Source organism: Triticum aestivum, chromosome 6D (genome assembly GCF_018294505.1).
Source record: "Triticum aestivum cultivar Chinese Spring chromosome 6D, IWGSC CS RefSeq v2.1, whole genome shotgun sequence".
NCBI lineage: Eukaryota > Viridiplantae > Streptophyta > Magnoliopsida > Poales > Poaceae > Triticum > Triticum aestivum.
The window spans coordinates 483,701,817-483,716,537 of NC_057811.1; the positions used below are offsets into that span (position 1 = coordinate 483,701,817).

General features: G+C 44.8%; 2 protein-coding genes and 1 non-coding gene across 3 annotated transcripts; 2 read left to right on the forward strand and 1 right to left on the reverse strand.

Moving 5' to 3' along the window:
* Positions 1 to 2,228: 2,228 nt before the first annotated feature.
* Positions 2,229 to 12,002, forward strand: LOC123142782 (uncharacterized). Its single transcript, XM_044561536.1, has 4 exons — positions 2,229 to 2,395; positions 9,650 to 9,668; positions 9,717 to 10,024; positions 10,898 to 12,002. The coding sequence occupies exons 1-4, from the start codon at positions 2,229 to 2,231 to the stop codon at positions 11,190 to 11,192; spliced, it is 789 nt and encodes a 262-aa protein (XP_044417471.1). The 3' UTR covers positions 11,193 to 12,002.
* LOC123146499 (U6 spliceosomal RNA) lies at positions 8,563 to 8,665 on the reverse strand. Its single transcript, XR_006472761.1, has one exon. It is a non-coding gene; the product is annotated as a U6 spliceosomal RNA (small nuclear RNA).
* A 791-nt stretch (positions 12,003 to 12,793) lies between the features above and the next one.
* On the forward strand, positions 12,794 to 13,870 carry LOC123144438 (BTB/POZ and MATH domain-containing protein 2-like). The gene has a single exon (XM_044563576.1). It carries the CDS (start codon positions 12,794 to 12,796, stop codon positions 13,868 to 13,870), a length of 1,077 nt encoding a protein of 358 aa, XP_044419511.1.
* The last annotated feature ends 851 nt before the right edge of the window (positions 13,871 to 14,721 follow it).

Sequence of the window (14,721 nt, forward strand, 5' to 3'; positions counted from 1 at the left end):
TTTGTCTATAAACTTTGTCAAAGTTTGCAAAGCTTGCCTTTGACCAAAGCTAATATGTGGAGTAAATAAAAACGGAGGGAGTGTCAAAGTTAACAATACATAGAATGGCAAGGGGGTAGTAGTATGTCTAATGGCAGGAGCAAAGTACAGAGATTGGCAAAAACTGTGCCAACAGATAGTTCTGCACAAAGTAACTAAGACGGCGGTCTCAGAGAGATAACAAAACCAGCGATTATCTTGGGCCACTAGAAATAAAAACAGAGGAGGCTGAAGCTGCAGAAGAAGCATTCATTTAGAGCTTAAAGTGTATCCCCTGAAACAAAAGAGGGCTCGACTTTCACGGGTACAACTAAGGCCCTGTTCGGTGTCGCTCCGCTCCGCCAGCTCATGGAGCAGAGTTGTGGAGCTGCAGTTGAAAATGAGGAAGCTGCAGTTTTCTCGCTCTGCAGATCCCGGGAGTTGGTGGATTACCGAACAGGGTCTAAACTACTAGTTAGTGCCAAATTTTACACTTGACCTATGTACCACCAATCGTCTACCAGGTTGAAAAACTGATTTGTTTTAAGAAAAAAAAACTTGATATCCTAGCTGAATGAATAGATGACCTCAATGGCACATTGCAAACTTCAAGTGTCCATCAGTTAGCTAAAGATTCAACTTACGAGGATCTGAAGAGCCACCAAACCCCGGCTCTCAAGAACAAGGGACAAGGCCAAAGAGAAAACCAGGCCCGCCGGAGCAGGCCCCATCCTCCCGGCCTCCCCAACCTTGTCTCCCAGGCGCATACGGATCCATCCCACTCCCGCCAAGCTTAAAAATGGATACTTCATTCATGAACGGTAAACTACAGATTCAGTACAATTCAACCAGGACACAATTCTTTTTCAGAGAACAAAACAGAGACTTGATGCAGCAGTTCCAGGTGGAGAAGAATTTAGAGTAGTTGTTCATGTACCTGCTGCACACTAGCTCACCCACTTGTTTATACTAATTTCAACTACTCTTCTTTCTGTTGCATCATTATAAGTATTGTAGCATTTTTGAGCTCTTCTTATGAAGTCTAGTTTGTTTGGTGATCAGTTGCACATTCATTACAATGTTCAATCGAAACAGCTTTGTTTCATAGCATGACGTACATCACCTGCCCGGAAAAAACCCTCATATTTATATTTAAATTCAGAAGTTGGCAAAAACTGGGCTGGCGTTACTAAGAAATTAAGCACCACATGATTGTTAAGAAGTAGTACAAGACTAGTACAAGAGAAGAACAAGTGGACACATAGACATAAGATAGCATCAAGCACAATAAATGTAGCATTAGCTAGGTAGTGCTAATTGAGATAGAAAGCAGTAGTTCCACCACAGGTCATCTATCTACCCGTAACAGGGCAAGGCAAACCAAAATAAGAAAAGAAAATGACTATAGAGAAGACAGAATCAATTACTTAGCACAAGCATAACCTTGTCGGTCGGTTGTCGAGATCACTCACTATCCCCAGAGTTGAGTTGACTTGTTGGCGACTTATGGTTTTTGTTACAGCAAGGGCAGTTGAGAACCCGGCATGTTGATGGTGTAGCTGGAGAGAAGATGGATGATGGTGAAAGGACGGTCGGCGACGAGAACAAACTGATCGTCCTGCTCCAAGAAATCGACGTCTTCAGATATCGCCTTGACCGTCTTGAAGTTAAACTTCCAGATGTGAGCTGCTGACCGATCCAGATGTCGAGTGAAGTAGACGCAATTTGGCTCGATGCCTGGGAACTTATCAGCATCCACAGCCACACACCTCCGTTGCCCAACGAAGATGGCAAACCTGCCGATGCTCCACATAGGCACGAGCTGGCGGGTCACGGTGTCAAATCTGAGAACACTGGGGAAGACGGTTGTACGTTTTCTGAAGACGAGCAACATGTGTCCATCCAATCCAACTAGAAAACACCGGTCGTCGTCTGCATCATACTTGCAGCTAGAGAAAACATTGACGAGGAACATGCTTGTACTCAAACCAGACGGGAAAGAATCGGTTGCCATGTAGCTGATTAGAATAGCAAACATGGCAGCTTTGTTCAAACTCTGTGTACACACCACCATTCACGGCCGTCTTGAGTAAGAAATTATAATCTGCTGGTCCACAATCGCGCACGATGAAACTCTGACTGTCAGGATCGGCCATGTAATGATCCGTGTGAGACGAATTGCAGATAAAAACAAGCTTGAGCGGAGAGCCATGGCGGAAGACGACGTCAGCGACTTCCATTTGGTCCAAGCGATATCTGAGGATGTCGATTTCTTGGAGCAGGATGATCAGTTTGTCCTTGTCTCCGACCGTCCTTTCACCATCATCCATCTTCTCTCCAGCTACACCATCAACATGCCAGATTCTCAACTGCCCTTGTAACAAAAGCCCTAAGGCGCCAGCAAGTCAACTCTGGGACAGTGATCTCAACAACCGACCGACAAGGTTATGCCTTTGCCAAGTAGTAATTGTTCCTAGTCATTTTCTTTTGTCATTTTGGTTTGCCTTGCCCTGTTACGGGTAAGACACATGTTGCTTATAGGATAGATCACCTGTGGTGGAACTACTGTTTTCTATCTCAATGAGTACTACCTAGCTTATGCTACATCTATTGTGCTTGATGCTATCTTAGGTCTGTGTCCACTTATTCTTCTCTTGACTCTTGTACTACTTCTTAACAACGCAATATGGTGCTTAATTTCTTAGTAATGTCGGCCCTGTTTTTGCCAACTTCGAAGTTTAGCTCCTACAATCGGGCATTGAATCTATTACCATGCCATGTCCTTCTCTATAAGCTTTGTTAGTTTGCAATGTCCTGTATTGGAGAAGAATCGGGTTTATTGGTTTTTGATTTGCTTACTGACGGTTTGTGGAGCACCTGTAAGTTGCTGCTAAGGCTTAGAACAGGGTACGGGTGATGAAAGTATTGTGTCCTGGTTGAATTATACTGAAGTCGTGGTTTACCATTGATCAATGAACTATCCATCTTTAAACTTGGCTGGAGACAATGTTGGGGCCTGGTTTTCTCTTTCGCCTTGTCCCTTATTCTTGGGAGCCCGGGTTTGGTGGCTCTTCAGATCCTGGTAAGTTATTTTTTAGCTAACTGATGTACACTTTAAGATTGCAATGTGCCATTGAGGTCATCAATTCATTCAGTTAGGATATCAAGTGTTTTTCCTTAAAACAAAAATCAGTTTTTTTAACCCGGTAGATGGAGGTCAAGTGTATTTATTTAGCACTCACTAGTCATTTAGTTTTGTACGTGGGAAAGTGAAACCCTCTTATGTTTCAGGGGATGCATTTTAAACTCTAAATGAACTGCAACGTCTGCCTCCTCTTCTTTCCTTTGTAGTAGCCCAAGATGATCAATGGTTTTGTTATCTCCCTGAGATCATTGCATGTCGTTCTTAGGGCATCTACAACGCCGGCTATCTGTTGGCGCACCGTTTTTGCCAATCTCTGAACTCTGCTCCTGCCATTGGATATATTAATTTTGCAATGTCATGTATGGTGCAAGAAACGGGTCTTTGGTTTCACTACTGGTGGAACTGCTGTACATGGCATTAGAACAGGGTATGGATGTAATGTTTCATCCATTTTTCTGAAGCTCACTGTGGTGACTCTTATGCTTCCATCCTTGTACTGCTTGCAGTTGCACAGACCCAATCTGCAGCACCATTGCTGTTAAGAACAGAGGTGTGCTAAACTAAAGACGTTCTCTGCATATAAATATTTGTGAGACTGTTGGCGATTGCTATCATGAACAAGATATGTTGTATGCTGAACTTGCAAATAATGTCTACTACTATAAGGCGTGGGTCTCCAGATGGAAGCGCGCCAAGACGTTGCCCAAACTTGACATCTTTTGCATCTAGTTATGTTTGTTCCTTATCAAAGACTTGATGGTCGGCCTGAGGCTGGGTGGTCGGATCTCCAGATCCGTTATCTAGTCCCGGCTGCGAGTTGGGGAAACAGAGTTGCCGGTGAAATCGAGCCGACGGCGGGCGATGGCGGCGTCTTGTTTCGTTACCTTCATGAAGGCATCGTCGTGTAACTTCTGTCAACTCACTCCTTCTGCTTCGGGGGAAACCCTAAGATCTGGTAATCCAAATCGGACGATGATGGTACTGCGGTGTCGTTCCTCTCTTGCGAGCATCATTTGTGGAGCAGCGCTGGAAGTCAGAGGCAGGAGGTGGAGTGGCTTCATCTTGCACGGAGCTTCGGTGGAGATGTCAAGTCATGCCAGATCGACATGTGCTACGCTTTGTCATGCCTGATCGGCAGGTGCTACGCACGACAGATTTTTCAGAGACTTTAAGCTGTGTCGGCTGGTGGTACTTGGCGGCATGGTGCCGAGGTGTACCGGTGGCGACCGCGACGTGCTCAGCTGTTCGCCCGCAGGGAGGTGGTGCCGTTGGGCACCGTGGTGGCGTCGACGGCAGCTAGACTGGGCAAGATGAATGCGTCAGTACAACTCTGAAGATGGAGTGGTGGCAGTTGGCGGCGGCGGCCTCTGAGAGCGCGTCGGACCGGTGTGTGCCCCAGACCCGGCAAGTGGCTTGGTTGGGGCCTCAGGTCTTAGATGTTAGGCTTGGCTGCGAGGTCTGTGATATTATGCCCGGACTATCAGCATCCCTACGTCAACTGGATAGGAGTAGCGACAGATGTTGCCTAGATGTCCCTTTTCACCTTGTCTTGCAGGTTGTACTCGTCTTGCAGCAGCGCGCCCAGCTTCGTGAGCAGGCTGCTCGTTGCTCCCCCCACCGCCTCCATGGCAGCTCAGCTACGTAGCTATACCTCGGCTGTCGGCTCACACAGTGCCTTCTGATCTGGTGGTTGTATGGTGAAGTTGTGTGGAAGGCTCAGAGGCAGATAGATGCTACCTTCCCTGCTATATGGCTGGCTGATTTGCTTGATCTGTTCGGAGCTTGATATGGACACTTTATTTTTTTTTCAAAATAAAGGCAAAAGATTTATCTCATCCATTAATTAAGCAGAAGAGAATTGCCCAATTAATCATAAAAAACTGAGCAAAAACCAGCACAAACCGCGGCACACACATGATATGAACACTTTAGAAGTGGGTGGCCCTTGGTGGTTGGTCGTTGGCATCGAGTTAATGTGCATCTTGTGCATGGTCAGTCAGTTCATACTGGAAATAAAAAATAACCTCTTACCATGCTCTGGTACAGGAGTCCCAGCAGTGGTTGAAGTGTCAATCCAGTGTTCATCGTAGATTAAACTCTGCAAAAGCCGGGCGTACCTAGTATCATCTTAATGTTGATATACTGCCCTTTATAAATAAAAAAACTATTCGTTTATTTCCTTGTGATGTCTACTCCGTATGATATGATGAATAATGAATATATAATTTACAGATTCAACAACTTACCTGTCGAAGAGGAAGCACGAGGAGCTCCTTCCATGCTGAAGAAGAACATTGTTCTGGATTCTGATCCACGGTAGGGCAATTTCCAGCTAAGGGTGCTCTGGATTCCTGCTCGATCCGTGAGACTGCAATTTCCAGCTGAGATTGGTAGGAGAAAGGAGATTGTTAGGCTTGAGAAAAACCAAAATTTCTGGAGATTAACTACAAGGACAGGTAGATGAGATGTGTTTTTCGAGAGGTGGGGCCCACCAGGACAGCTGTCGACCGTCGCTTGGCCGCCCAGAATGGCGGGGGCAGGACTCGCGGCATGCGGCCAAATTTTGTGTTTTGACCCTTTTGACGAAGTTTAGCTAGATCTGACCCCGGTTCAGAAATTTTTTGGAATTTGATCATTTTTTCTACCGTCATAGTCTATGACGGTAGGGTATAATATGCTACCGCCACGCTCTATGACGGTAGGGTTTAACTGTGCCGTCACGCCGTCGTAACATAAAAAATAGCCTACCGCCAAGGTTTTTGGCTGTACCGCCAGAGTTGTTGACAGTACGGACTGCATACACTGCGCTCTGCCACTCTAGGCCCATTGCCCTAGGCCTCTAGCTGAAATAGCACGTACTAGTACTAGCAAAGCAACAGCAAAGAGAGAGAAAGGGTGACAGAGAGATAGAGCTAGAGCTAGCGCATGCAGGCTGCAGCTAGCTGCAGAAGTAGGCACATGGGATAGGGGCTTAGACAACTGTAGCATCATTTGGTACACTGTAGTACGTTCATCATACTTTCTTCGTTTCTAAATATAAGTCTTTTTAGAGATTTCACTATAGACTACATACAGATATATATAGACATATTTTAGAGTATAGATTCACTCATTTTGCTTCGTATGTAGTCCCTTATTGCAATCTCTAAAAAGACTTATATTTAGGAACGGAGGAAGTAGTTTGCATGTCAGTGGCTGCACCATTGAATGAGTGTGTGGTAGGGGTTCTCCATTTAACAAATGTTTCTTTGCTTCCGGTGTGGGTGCTAGTGTGCTACACATTGTGGGGTATATGCATGACAGATCCACTAGTACAATTACGAGATCGTGGGGTGCTATGGAGTGGAGACCCTACCACCAACAATTCTGGCGGTAGGATATAACGGCCTACCGCCAGAAACTTTGACGGTAGGGTATTTTCCACGTTACGACGGCGTGACGGCGCAGTTAAACGCTACCGTCGTAGAGCGTGGCGGTAGCATGTTATATCCTACCGTCAAGGCCGTCGTGACGGCGCAGTTAAACGCTACCGTCGTAGGGCGTGGCGGTAGCATGTTATACCCTACCGTCAAGGACTATGACGGTAGGAAAAAGGGTCAGATCCCGAAATTTTTCTGAACCGGGGTCAGATCTGGCTATACTTTGTCAAAAGGGTCAAAACACAAAATTTAGCCGCGGCATGCTGGAGAGTCCATCCATGTGCTGTGTAGCTAGCATTTAGATGTGAACAACTCCAGCATGTGTATGAATCACACATGGGACAGTTTGGAGTTTGGGCCAGCCTTAAGGAGGCTGAACAAGCAGATGTGACGGTGATAAACGCAGCACAACAACCGGTTTTCGGTGGCGTCGTCCTATTCTTCATCGCTGATGTCTCTTGCAGACGTACAGGCATTTTCCATGGCTCGGCCCTCTTCTCTGCTTTCTGAATGTGCAGCACGTTCCTATCCAATACAGGAGGAGAGAAGACACACTGTCGGTGAGTTGCTGCAGTGAGAAAAATTCCCTTGTGCACAGAGAATAAATTGATACCACACACATAGCACGCACAGACTCTGCAGTGTTTAACTCATCGGATGAATATTCCGTTAGCAGCTTGCAGTAAGTGCCAATGTTGTCAAATATCCCCCTATGCTGTTAGTCTTGCATCTTATTCTTACCCTGCAGTTTGTTTCGGGGCAACACTTTATCGTGTTAGGCAATGAAGATCCACAGTCCAGTTAGGCCCTGGATACTCAAAACAAATGAGGGATGTTCAGGAAGAATTAGTATCGTCCCGTGCGTAGCAGAAGGGATTTTTGCAAATGTTCAGATTATCTGTTGCGGAAGATAATGATTAGCCATGTTAATTGGTATGTACAGAGACATCTATTTACTAGAGGCAAATTGTCCAAGATACAACAATACATACTACAGCATTACAATATTTCGTAAATTACAGCAGCTTGTAGGTTTTGCAACAGTATATGTGACAACATTATTGTTCTACAATCAGTGACAAATTCGAGCTCATCAGATGAATATTCAGTTGGTGTGTGCCAATCAGTGACAACAATATCAAATATCCTCATATACTCTGGAAGTCTTGCTTCTGAGTTCTCACAGTAAACCTGTAATTTTTTTTTTGCGCAGGGACCTGCAAATTATTTCAGGGGGCACTTAATCATGTGAATTACTGAGGATCCATGGCCCAGTCAGGCCTTGGACATGCAAAGAAAGGAGTAATAAACTAGGTCCCTACTTTAGCAAATTATTCTGACATGAATAGTGGAACCGGGCATAAGAATGCCCAGAAATTATTTTGACAATGTGCTTCAGCGCATGTGCTAGTTGCAATCAAGCTCTCCTAATTTAATTTTCCCGCGAGGAAAATGTAGCTCTCGTAATTGCAAATATTTTTGCTGATCATATATCATTTGTAGAGATTGAGGGCCACTGTACAGAGGACTGGTTGGAGATAAGGCTCTCAGTCTCAGGTGACCCAAACAGTTGCTGCTAGTAGTACAAGACTCATTTGGTAGTGTGGCCAGCAACAAAAGGAAGTTGCTTTGATTGGAAGGAATTACTAGTGCCAGCCAATAGCCACTCTCTAAGAGGACAGATGAATTGAAAGGCTTGAATGCTTATTTGCCTCTTAATTGTATGAGCTGGTACTGTGACAAAAGTATCCTGACCATGAGATTGGTCTGATGCATTACCTCTGATCAGACTACAGACTAGAAGAGTTTCCCCAAAATAAATTACTAGGATGGCAAAAAGGTTACAGGCCATAATTAACCTCGAAACACTGATTTTTCATCCTGCAGTAATTGGCCATAAATATACCAGTACTAACAATATGATCACCGATTACAGAGATAGAAACTGCAATGTAGGATGATGAGTGAGTCTTTCCAGGGATGAAACCACAATATCTCTCGATTTGTGCGTGTCATCCTTGTGCAGGGGCCATGCTAATCTTCTCTGTATCGTTCCAATTTTATCGGATGTCCCCGAAGGGACTGAAACCACAATATCAGTCGTCATGACACTGCACACCCACGGGTCGGTGTGGCTGCAGAGCTGGCCTTTGTGTTGCTTGTATATTTTCACGGGCCACGTAAAAACTAGGTGAGCAGGGAATACTCAAGAAAAATGAAAACTAGGTTAGCCGGGAGCAGAGCTCCACCCCTCCATGGAGTCTTCCTATTCCCTTCCTGTTATGGGGAATAGTCGGGTGAATGCGTGAAGCAGCTTGCATGGGCGACTGTGGCGCATGCCAGTAAGACTCAAATATTTTTATTTAGAGAAATGTATTTTTTTCAAAAGTTTTAAAAACATTGTCAAAAATCAGTTTAACAAAGGGAAATGTATTTTTTTTGCAAAAAACCAAGGAAAATGTATAATGAGAAAATGTTCATGTACGCACATAAAAACATTCATATATAAAAATAGATGTTCATGTATTAGAAAATTATTCACGCATTAAAAAAGATTACATATTTTTTAGAAAATAACAATCATGGATTTAGAAAAGGTTAAAATATACTATGATGCTAAAATTGAAACCGGTGATGTTCTGATGCTACAGGCTACATCCCAAACACTAAATACACCTGAATTTACATGAAATTCGGCTTTGAATCATATGCTTACCAGTTTGTTCTCGAGGGGTATATATTTGGAGATCATAAAGCGGGGGGTCAAATGCCCCCCTCCCCTCGATTTACATTAGTCCTTCTTGACAAATGTCCCCTCGATTTACATTAGGCTGCTCCTAATGCTCCATCCTAGATCAGTGCTAAGCCTGCCACGCGAGCAAAAAACCGATGTGGCATGTTAATTAATGAGGAGAGAGTCTCGTTTGGTATCCTCGGGAGGAAGAGCACTGCTATGCACACGACGAATGTACGCACAATCCACACCCGACAAATCATCTACACCATTGGATTACCACGTCGTTTTAATCTGTGTGGTTTCTAATCACGTCGGGCGCAAATCGTGCAGGAGCAGATCGTCTGCGCAGGTACCTAGGCAAAAGGTGGAGTTAATCGATCCTGTGCGCTGAACTGAGCCGTCGCTCCTTTTTCGCATTCTTCCCCAACTCCACCGGGTGCAGCCCCTGCCGCCGCTTCTTCTTCCTAGCCTAGCGTTGTCGCCCCGGTGCAGCCACATCGCCCTCCACCCGCAGCGCAGCCATCCCATCCTCGGTTTCAGCCAGCCGGATGGACCATCGCCGGGAGAAGGTCGCAGCGACACCACCTGGTCCTCCTCGGTTCGCCGCAGCCCCATCGGTTCCGCCTCTGTTCGCCGCGGCACCACGGCTCCTCCTCGATTCGCCGCCAGCAGCAGCTCCTCCGCCCAGTCACCACCAGGTCATTGGTAAGAGCGAGCATACGTTGCAAAATTTGTATGGATTCCGTATCATTGGTCCATGGATTCAGTACGCATTTGACAGGAAGAGTAAGAGAAAGAGAGAAGGTTGATACAAACTGCAGCTTCTCGTGCATGACTGCATGCCTGCAGAGTGATAGCATCACTTCTCTCTTACTCTTTCAATCTAATTATTCACATGTCCATGGATTCCTAGTTTGATATAAACTGCAGTCATCCATTGATTCCATATTAAAAAATTTCAGAAGTCATGGCCACATAATTTGATAGAAACTGAAATCCAAGTCCATCGATTCTGAGTTTCTTACCATATTCTCTTACAGAAAGTACAGTTCATCGATTTCTTTTGCACATCATGACCATCTAATTTGAGTGTTTGCCGAAACGTACTTGCTGATTTTACTCTACACAAGTCAGCTTGTATCACTAGTTAATTTTTTTCTACACAATAAGAAGGAATATAGTATGTACAAATGCAGTAGTATTAGCATATTCAGAAGTATCACTAACTGAAGGACAGCTGAATATATATGTAAATCTGTAGCAATCTTTTTACAGAATCAAACTGACTTCGGTTCAGTTCAAAGTTTTGCTATCTAGTCATACAAATTATCAAATACTCCCTCTGTAAACTAATATAAGAGCGTTTAGATCACTACCTTAGTATTCTAAACGCTCTTATATTAGTTTACGGAGGGAGTAGTTATCTAGTGATACAAACTACAGTTCAGATTGTCAAACACTAGCTATCTAGTGATGCAAGCTACAGGTCAGAAGTAGCTCCCTTTTTTTTACTGAATCAAACTGAGTTAAGTTGTTAGCATGAAAAGTTTAAAATTATGTCATTGTTCTCTTGTTCAGGAATGGCCCTGATGATACACATCAACAAGATGATAGTATTTCCAGAAACACTACAAATCCAGCCGATTTATACACACTTGATGAATTCCTAGCTGAGGAGGATATGCTAGACTCCTTCGCTGAGGAGTTTGCTGTGGAGTTGAAGGGGACACTTGAATCTCTTGAAGCAAGATCACTTAGCAGGAGTGGTCCGAGGATATACATCAATAGGCCGCCCATCAACAACTTGTACGAGATTACTTCTCCCACAACCCTCTCCACCGTGCCAAAACATTCCGGAGAAGATTTAGGATGAGACGACCTCTCTTTCTTCGCATCGTCAATGCGCTAGGCGATTGGTCTCCACACTTCACCACAAGGAAAGATGCCCTTAACCGTGAAGGGCTCTCTCCGCTTCAAAAATGCACAGTGGCGATACGTCAATTGGCTTATGGGTTATGGCACACCTGCAGACAGTCTTGATGAATATCTCAAGATTAGCAAGACTACCGCAATTGATTGCTTGAAGAACTTCGTGCAACGAGTGATTGATACCTATGACGTGGAATATTTACGAAGCCCCAACACTGAAGATACAAAGTGCTTGCTTCGCATTGGCGAAGGTTGTGGGTTTCCAGGCATGTTAGGAAGCCTGGACTATATGCATCGGCGTTGGAAAAAATGTCCTATTGCATGGAAGGGCCAATTTACTCGTGGTGATAAAGGGTGGCCTAGTCTTATTCTGGAGGCAGTTGCTTCGCAAGATAGCTTGCATCATTCTTCATAATATGGTAGCTTGCATCATTCTTCGTAATATGGTAGTCGAGGATGAAAAAGAAGAGGCGGCTAATATTCTTGATTTGAATGAGGAGGCCAGTACATCCATTGTCCTACCATCAGTATTCACACATGGCAACATACCAGTATTCGCCCAGGTGCTACAAAGAGACGCAAGAATCCGAGATCGCGTGACTCACAGAGCACTCAAAACTGATTTGGTAGAGCATATTTGGAAAAAGTTTGGGCCAAAATAGATTATGATCATCACTTACTTTATGCCTTTAATTATAATTTTATATATTTTGATGACATCTTATTGACACTTTATGTATGGACTCAAGTTAAATATATTCTCGTGTGTTTAACTTGAGGGATATTATTTGCTTAATACAAGGCACAAGTAGGCCACAAAGTTTACATACTACAAAATATCCTATAGTTAATTGAATGAAGAGCTCTTAGCTACAGGAAGCTAAGCACATATGCATTGGAGAATTTGGATGCTAAGCTATTTAATATGTTTAGCACCTCATCTAAGCACCCGTGCATTGGAAGAAGCCTTAGTCCCACTCACCATGCATTAATACGTGGTGCTGAGCTGGTGTGGCAACGGAATGGCACCTGCGGTCGGCCTCATCGCACTAGTCCTACGCTACATAACCTATAGGCTGCAAAAGAACCACGGACATCAGCTGCGGTGCGTGGACACCGACGTCGAGCGGCAAGAGCCTCCTACGCCACCGATTTGATAGAATTTTGATATATTTATCTATAAATTTGGTCAAAATTAAAGATGTTTGACTTTTCAAAAAAACTAATGCACCTAATATTTCGGAAGAAAAACGTAGTACTACTGGTCAGCGCTGTAGAAACAGACAAAGCAAACCCTTGAGATTCCACTAAAATCTCAGAGCATGGCAATGTACTGGCGTCTCTTCGTGAAGGTAAACGAGTAAATTAATGACAGGCAACCAGAACGAGAACATGCAAATGAAGTCTGCCGTTTTCATTAAAACTGAAGGTGAAACCAATCGATCCAGCTTCCCACGTACACCTCTATATAAAAGCTCGCAGCAAAGCCTTTCCTCTTTCCCATGTTCCCAATCCATCCATCCATCCCACCACGGCACCACCGGAATGGCGGAGCCCTGCAAGATTTCTGCTGCCATTGTAGCCGAGTCCGAGGAGAGGTCAAGGTCATATGCCTTCAAGATAGATGGATACTCAAGAACCAAGCGGCTGATCAAGGACCACGAGAGCGTGACATCTCCCCCTTTCTGCGTCGGAGGTCACGACTGGATCCTTTCGTACGTCCCCAAAAATGGAGTTCTAGTATCCGTCTACCTGGTTCTCGATTCCGCTGGCGCAAAAGACGTGAAGGCAAAGGTCAGGTTCTCTTTACTCGACAAGGACGGCGTCCCGGTGCCGTCGTGCAGCCACACCATCCCTGAACATGTCTTCCCAGGCAAAGGATCAGCCTGGGGAGTCGTCAATTTCGTTAAGCCAGAGGATCTGGAGCGATCGCCGCACCTGATAGATGACTGCTTCACCATCCGTTGCGACGTCACGGTCATGAAGGAGTTCAAGGGCCAACAAAATGGCTGGTTCGTCAAGGTCCCTCCGAGCGACTTGCACCGGCATCTCGGCGACTTTCTGAAGAGCGGGGATGGAACGGACGTGACCTTCCAAGTCGACGGCAAGACCTTCTCGGCCCATCGGTCCGTGCTCGCTGCTCGGTCGCCTGTGTTCAAGGCGCAGCTCTTCGGCGCCATGAAGGAGAGTTCTGATGATCTGATTATGGTCGATGACATGGAAGCCGACGTCTTCGGACCCTTGCTCCATTTCATATACACGGACTCGCTGCCGCAGATGACCCGTGAGGGAGACGATGCGGTGGCAGCTAGCCATCTTCTTGTAGCGGCGGACAGGTACGACGTCCAGAGGCTGAAGCTCATCTGCGAGGAGAAACTGTGCAGCCACATTGACACCGACACTGTGGCGACCAGCTTGGTTCTGGCTGAGCAACATAGCTGCCATGGGCTCAAGGAAGCATGTCTACAGTTCCTTGCTTCTCCGGCCAAATTGGAGGCGATGAAAGCAAGCGATGGCTACGTGCATCTCAAAAGCAGTTGCCCGTCTGTTCTCAAGGAGTTGATCGCTAGACTCCTGCCCGTTGAACTGAAAGCGGCCAAGGACATTGTCATGGAAATTTAGTACTCGTCCTAGGAGGATTAGAGCGTTTTGCATCCATAGATGACATGGTCCACAGAGTCTATGCTACACTGGCTATCTATCTATATTTGTATTTATTTTTGAGAGATCATGACTTGTCACCATAGTCCATCAATAACCATTGAAGTCTATGCTACACTGGTTATCTATAATATGCTTTCCATTTATTTTTGAGAGATCCAATGTTGCAACCCTAACATGAAAAATACAATAAATATCATAGACAATAATAATTTCTTTATATATCTCAGAAAAAGCTTCTTTTACAACCTAGAGTTCACTTCACTCAAAAGAGAAGTGGTAAAGCATTTGAATCACTCGAAAGATTTCTTATTGTTGCCATGGCTGCTGAATTGCTGATGGCTCGGCCCTCTTCTCTGCTTTCTGAATGTGCAGCAGGTTCCTATCCAGGAGGAGAGAAGACACACTGTCGATGAGTGGGTGAAGTAAAGAACTCCCCTTGTGCACAGAGAATAAACTGATACCACACACATACAGCCCACAGACTCTGCAGTGTTGAACTCATCAGATGAATATTCCATTAGCATCTCGCAGTAAAGTGACAATATTGTCAAATACCCTCATATACTGTTAGTCTAGCATATGACAACAGCGGTTTGCAACAGTACATATGACAACACTATTGTTCTACAGCACTGTACATGTTGGCGGTAAAAATATTAATAACACATAATAAGATAAGTCAGTAAAATCTGATGGCAAGTTTCATGCCTTGATTGTCCATTTGTTCCATGCAGGAGAAGAGAAGACATTGTGAGTGAGGCCGTGGAGAAACTTGCGCGGAGAGAATAACTGACAACACACGCATGGCA